Source organism: Convolutriloba macropyga, chromosome 5, assembly GCF_964194025.1.
Source record: "Convolutriloba macropyga chromosome 5, txConMacr16.3, whole genome shotgun sequence".
Classification (NCBI taxonomy): domain Eukaryota; kingdom Metazoa; phylum Xenacoelomorpha; order Acoela; family Convolutidae; genus Convolutriloba; species Convolutriloba macropyga.
In genome coordinates this window covers 27097465-27103865 of record NC_134472.1, presented here as the reverse complement: position 1 = coordinate 27103865, position 6401 = coordinate 27097465, and the positions used below count along the sequence as shown (strand labels likewise).

Sequence of the window (6401 nt, the reverse complement as noted above, 5' to 3'; positions counted from 1 at the left end):
ATAGATATGGTCACACTAGAAATCAATTCAGAGAGCATGTTTATAAGTATAATATTCAAATAAACTAATTCTTCTTCTTTTAATTTATATGAGAAGTATATTGATTCCTTTTTTTCTTAATAGATGCTAGATCTAGAATAAATAAGGGAAGAAAACAATTCTTGACTAATTCATAGAATAATAATTTTAATTTTATCAAATTTAGAGCTAACATATAGTAGTGGATAAAACAGGGCTTCCAGAAATCAGTAAAATTTGGCCCGATTCGACATGCGTGATTAGCGCTTGGAGAAAGGGTCAAATTTTGCTGGTGGCTGGAAGCCCTGTTTTATCCACTACTAGCGAGATTATGAAAAAAAATCTAGAAAAATGAACTCTCCAACTAACGTTGAGCGAATTGCTCTGAAACGACCGGTCAGCGGTTGCCTTTGGCAGTAACCAATTCGGACTCAGAGAGACTAGCAGTAAGGGGCGCGTTAGGTGTTTGCGAGAGTGCGGGACTGTACACTTAGAGAATAGTGGAACTCTAAAAGAGCTGCTGTGATAAATGGCCTCAGGGCATTACCCGTTTATCCCAAAAAATCGCTAAAAGACGACCGCAGGACTATAATAACAAACTTAATAACACTGCCAGAGCGCAAAATTGTTGATAAACAATTGCTTTTTGAGCGATTTGACTACGAATTAGTTTTTTCGACGGCCAATTTCTTCATTGGTGCCATTTACAATAAAACAGAATTGAATTAAAAAATATATTTTCCAATTAATGTCTACAATTGGCGGGTAAAAACATTTCAGATCAAACACAAACTTCAAGTCTCAAATGTCTAAACAGAAGAGTAAAATACTTCGTTACAGTAAGAAAAGACCATCACAACTACTGATTTGTCATTGAATATTGACTATCTTGCTTAGTAGCACATGAAAACCTATCTTGCGCACTTTGAACAAAGCATGAAACCAAAATTTCTTTGGCCGAAATTCGTTTTTCCTGGTTATAAACAAATATGTCGTCCAAAATACCTGCGGCTGTTTCATCAATCCCTGGGAAAAGTTCAGCGCGTGATTTTCTCACCCAATCAGGAAAAGTGTTTCTAAATATTCTGTTCTGGGAAATTCCGGGCCATGATGATTCTCGGGGAGTGCCCAGCTGCTTGAATATTTCATGAATCTGTCCAATTTCACTGTCACCTTGGAACAACGCTTTCCCCAAAAGCATTTCGGCAAGGATACACCCACTGGACCACACATCCACGCCCATTGAGTAGAAGTCGTCTCCTGAACACCAAAAAGTACATTTCATCACGAAAACGATGATCTAACAAAAAGATTTTCAAGAACACGCAATAGCTCATCCTACTAAATAGAATGATAGACAGCATCCAATTTCTTTAATCAAATCGCAGCCCGAAAAGGTGAAATTTCTCAGCTTTTTTCATGGCCTAAATGACACAATGTTTATATGTAAGAATATAGTTCAGGGAAGCAAGGCAAATAAAGCTCCGAAGGAAGAGCACAACTTACCGAACAATTCCAAGAATTATACTCTAACTTATTTTGCCCCAATTTCATTTTTCTCGAGGTTAATGAAGATAAAACGTTGAGGATTTGAGATAACTATGATACGACGAAAAAAAAAACAAAAACAATCTTAACTGTTTAGAATTGAGCTCTCCACACTTTGAATAGCCATGCAATTGGTTCGTAAGGTGTGTTGTGGTGATCACGTCTTCTTGAGCTGTGGTTTTGCAAAACTGATTAAAGATAAATTTTCGATGTTGTAATTGTGCTTCCAATAACTTTTCTCAAGAAGCTTGCCTTAAGGCGTCTAAGGAATTTTTCCGTGAAGTCAGCTCAGTATTATGCTCAATTGTAACCACAGAAGCTAGTTTTTTAACACCTTAGTGATTTAGCTCTGTTGAATTGTTGTTATTCATCAGAAGCCAAATTAGGGGTCTAATGAATCACATAAAAAGTCAGGAGGCAAAGGAATAAACTTCTCTCAAGATCATAACTATTTCACAGTTTTGTTAATATTGATTTTGTTGCCTCAGGTTTGCAGCCAAAAAATCAAGATAAGAACAATAATAGCCCCGCTTCGCGACAAACCATCTCGTACAAAAATTGCAATTAACTCTCGAATCGTGGTGGGAAAGTTTTTGGAGAACTCAAAGATAGTCGAACTAATTAATTTGGATGACCTTTTAAGTTTGTGCCCCCCCAGGATAGTGGGTGCAAAGACTTGCACCCCCTCCCTCTCACATACACGTGCCATATTTCATACAATGATGTACAATTCAGCGGTACGTGCTCTGAATCTGGGCGCATAACTTGCTGGGGGCACAAACGGAAAAGATCCAATTTGGAAGCTTCTCAAAGATTGGTGGACTAATTAATTTGAACGAGAAGCCTCGTCAAAATTGTGTGTCACAGAATGTTCGAAAAAATAACTCATGTTTGTAAAACTTTTTCTGAGTTGACAATTTTTTTATTGTCAATTTTTCGAAGCAAAAAACGAAGCACTTCTTCCGTAGCAACTTAGTCCAACTTTTGGATTTTTCATTTTAGAAGCATTATAATATAAGAAGCATTATCATTTTAGAAGCATTATAATATAATTTTAACAGATGAAAATAACTAGTTGCATTGTCAATTACTTGGCTTTTAATATGATTTTAGAGTCTTATAGTTCAAAAAGAGCGTCAACCCTTTTAATTTCATATGCCCTAAACTCATAAAACTTTTTTGAAATTTACAATTTGAAGCGAACCAAAAAACAGATTTTTTTCAGAGTCTACGTTACAAATCGAAAAAGAAGTTTTTTAAAATACTTTTCAAGTTGAAAAACTGGCAAATTTTTGTATATCAATTTAGCTCAAAGCTGAAGGATTCTGTTGTAAGCTGATTTCAAGTTTCAATGGTTTTAAGATCAATTGGAGATATTGTCGAAAGCCAACCCAGCGTCAGATACGAACAAAGCAGTGTTGAAAAACATATTTTTCGTTTTTCTGAATTTTTCGGATGTTTCAAAACGTTTTCGGGTGTAATAGGTGAAATGGAACCAAGACTGCTCCCTCAAATGGAAACCTCAAATGCCGGCAGTACATGGTACTGGAAAGTATTTTAAGCACTAAAAAACGTTTTTCTACATACTTACATCTCTACATGCTTAGATCTCTAAAAATCAGCTCAAATACCGAAATGTTTCAATTTTACTTAATCTTTTCATCGTTCTCTATAACGAGTTACCATTTGATTAAATGTTTAAGTGTTTGGGATTTCTTTAGTTTATTTCCACGTTTTATCACATCTTTCTGTGTTGGCTAAATCAGAAAATGGTTGAACTATTTATTTCTTAAAGGACAACCTTAAAAAGTAAAAAAGTAAAAGCCCATAATTTTTTTCTGTTTCTTTTCTGAATACATGCTTTTAAGAAATTTATATAAGACCTCACTTTTTGCTTTTAAAGGAATGTGTTACAGCTAACAAATTATCGTCAAATAGCTGCCGTTGAGGCTAGCTATTTATGTTTCAATAAAGTTCTAAATGCGCAGTTTCAACTAATTTTTAACATTAACTATCTTCTAAAATTAAGTCTATTGAGCAATTACTAAAACGAATTCTGAAAAACACATAGGTCTCTCTCTGAGAGTCTTCGCGGTTATGAGAACTACTTTTTAAATGATATGGTTCTGACTAAAGTGGCAATCAGAACTTTAAAAAAACAATAAAAATTAGGTAGCAAAAAAAGCTCTTAAAAACCAATTGAACTAAAAATTAGAACAAATCAATGATTTCATTTTAAAATACAAGTAGACCTAACAACAAAGATTTTTTACTATGCAATTGAATCGGTTCGTTCAGACAGCAATAGACGAGCCATTACATGCTCACTCATACACTTTTTTGAAAAAAAATTGAGAAACTCGCAAGAAATTGGCACAAAAAATAGTTACAAAATTTATCATTTTTGCGTCATTTTTCTTCAATAAAACACATCATAGAAGTAAGAAAACAAGATTTTGAGTTGATATCACGGACGTTTTACCCATTTCCAATTTCATCAGTTCAATTTTATCTTGTTTAGATAGTTACAGTTGCCACATCTGCATATCAATCTCCAGGTACACGTGTTTTCTTCAGAGTAATGTCAGAGGAAGAAATTCCATAAATCCTTAGAATAGTAGCTTTATAAAGGACAGTTCCAAATCTCTCATATACTCAAAGAGTTCAGTTGTAGAGCAGTTTCGTTCTTCGAAAGAAGTTTTAGATTGTTTCATTTAATAGAGATTTCGATAACTGAAGTTCGCCTCGGGTGTCTTGTCCAGTAGTTTCACTGATTTCAATTTCTGTTAAATTTTCTACGTCAAATCTCTCCTCTTTTAAAGAATATCAACATTAACAGCTCATACATTTCAACATATAGGCGTAAAGGTAGGATGTGTAAAGCTATTAACCAATTTTGATAGCCTAATTGCTAACCTAATATCCATTTTGTTGCATTATGTTGCGCCTTTTCAAATTCTGATTGTTTTTCTTTGTTTGGCAATCAAGTCTGAGAAGCATACACAGCGATTGGGAGATATCCGGTGTATACGTTTAATTTGTTTTTCCAATAACAACTTGATCTTAGATTACGTTTGGTATGAAAAAGGGCTGCCATTGCATTACATGATCTTCGCAGGCACCTTCTATTCCAGTAGAAGTTTTATACTATGAGGCGTAAGTCACGTTGCGATTATACAGTTTGAAGATTTTTATTGCGTAAATGTACTTCAAGGTCGCCTTTATTGTCAAGTGTATGTGAGTTCTTTGTGCTTGGTTGCATGCCAATTTTTCATAGCCAGGCTAATATGTTTTCATTTACCGCATTCATTTCTGACTGACTTGTAACGACCACTATGAAATCGTCAGCGAATCCAAAGCTATCCATTTCAGACCAGCAATCAGAGATATCGGTTATGAAAAAATAGAAATAGGAGGGGACCGAGGATTAAAGCTTGAGGAACACCACCTCTAAGGGCTACAATTTGATGTTCCTCTTTTTTCACTACGATGCGTAAATAAAAAGTTAAAAACTGACTGAAGAAAAAAAGCCTGCCTCGCATATATATTGTCCCATTTTGAAAAAATGTTGGAACAATAAAAGTCAATAAAACGCATGCTCTTGCCGTAGTTGTAGAGTAGTTAGAGCGGTTTAGAAACGAGTTATTTCTTCATAGCCAATAAACTCAAGTTGAGCGAATGTTCTAAAGGCTACTTTTGGACAACCAATCTGTCCAGAAATCAAAGAGCTCATTCCGAAAGTTAACATTTAATTAAATTTTTGTCTCTATGACTGCACTTACCGAAAAGAATTTCTGGAGCCCGATACCACAGAGTTACCACTTCGTTGGTAAGAGGTCTGAGTGGAACAGTGAAGGCTCTCGCTAGCCCAAAGTCGGCAATTTTCACACTTCCGTCAACATCGACCAGAACATTTTGAGGTTTGATGTCTCTATGCAGAACTCTCCGTGAATGGCAAAAGAAAAGGCCGGTTACTAGTTGCTTGAAAATACTTTTCGACATCTCGAAAGGGACTAATTGTGGTTTGAATCTTCGTATAAATTGACCTAAATCCATTTCTGAAAGCTCAAAAACAAGATAGAATTTAGCTTCAACAAACAATACATCAAGTAATTTTACTATATTTTCATGCTTCAGTCCTTGCAATAAACTAATCTCGCGCAACGCTGTAGATGGAACGCCATCACGATCATCGATATTAATTCGCTTTAAAGCAACCATTTCATTTGTCGCAATATTTCGAGCTTTGTAGACGACGCCATATTGCCCTTCGCCAATTTTCTTCACTTTCTCGTAGTTAAGCAAAGGATCAGCCATTTTGATTTAACCCATCTGAAAAACTTCATATTAAAAATCTGTCCTTTCCTTTTGAAGTCCCATATTTTGTATACAAAGTATTTGGGCTAGGGGTATTAGCCGACAAACATATTAGAAGACACGCCAATTGGCCGACAGATTTCATCAAGACGCCGTGAAAAAGATCGAAATCGAAACTGTGTAATTTAAATAGTGTTATTAGAAGCGTCGACTTACTTATGTTCGGCCCTAACAATTTGTTCGGTTGTGATAGGTTCATATCAAGTCCCACACGCCGGTGAGGCATGGCCAAATTAGCTGGCAGTAATAGCCAATTAATGTTTGTTTTACAACTAAGGGACGCTACTTTTACCGCTTAATGCGCGGGTAATTATCGTCAACTGTGGTTTTCGAGTAGTTATATTTGCTCAAGTGTCGGCTAATTTGTATGTCGGCCAATTGACCGGTCACGGTAGTATTTAGAGAATGGTAACCAACGGATGCTTGGCATAATGTTCAACATGAAAGTTGTGCGCCAA

At 35.6% G+C, this 6401-nt stretch overlaps 1 protein-coding gene across 1 annotated transcript; it reads right to left on the bottom strand.

Annotated features, from left to right (window-relative positions):
- Positions 1–738: 738 nt before the first annotated feature.
- LOC142339911 (cyclin-dependent kinase 2-like) lies at positions 739–5894 on the bottom strand. Its single transcript, XM_075390271.1, has 2 exons — positions 5349–5894; positions 739–1278 (listed from the first exon to the last, which is right to left on the bottom strand). Exons 1-2 carry the CDS (start codon positions 5881–5883, stop codon positions 878–880), a joined length of 936 nt encoding a protein of 311 aa, XP_075246386.1. The 5' UTR covers positions 5884–5894; the 3' UTR covers positions 739–877.
- Between the last annotated feature and the right edge of the window lie 507 nt (positions 5895–6401).

Bases quoted from the DNA above. Each gene is read 5' to 3' on its own strand.
- LOC142339911 (XM_075390271.1), bottom strand. From the start codon at position 5,883: ATGGCTGATCCTTTGCTTAACTACGAGAAAGTGAAGAAAATTGGCGAA. The intron at 1,279-5,348 runs GTAAGTGCAGTC...TTTGGTGTTCAG, and splicing joins GGCTCCAGAAATTCTTTTCG to GAGACGACTTCTACTCAATG.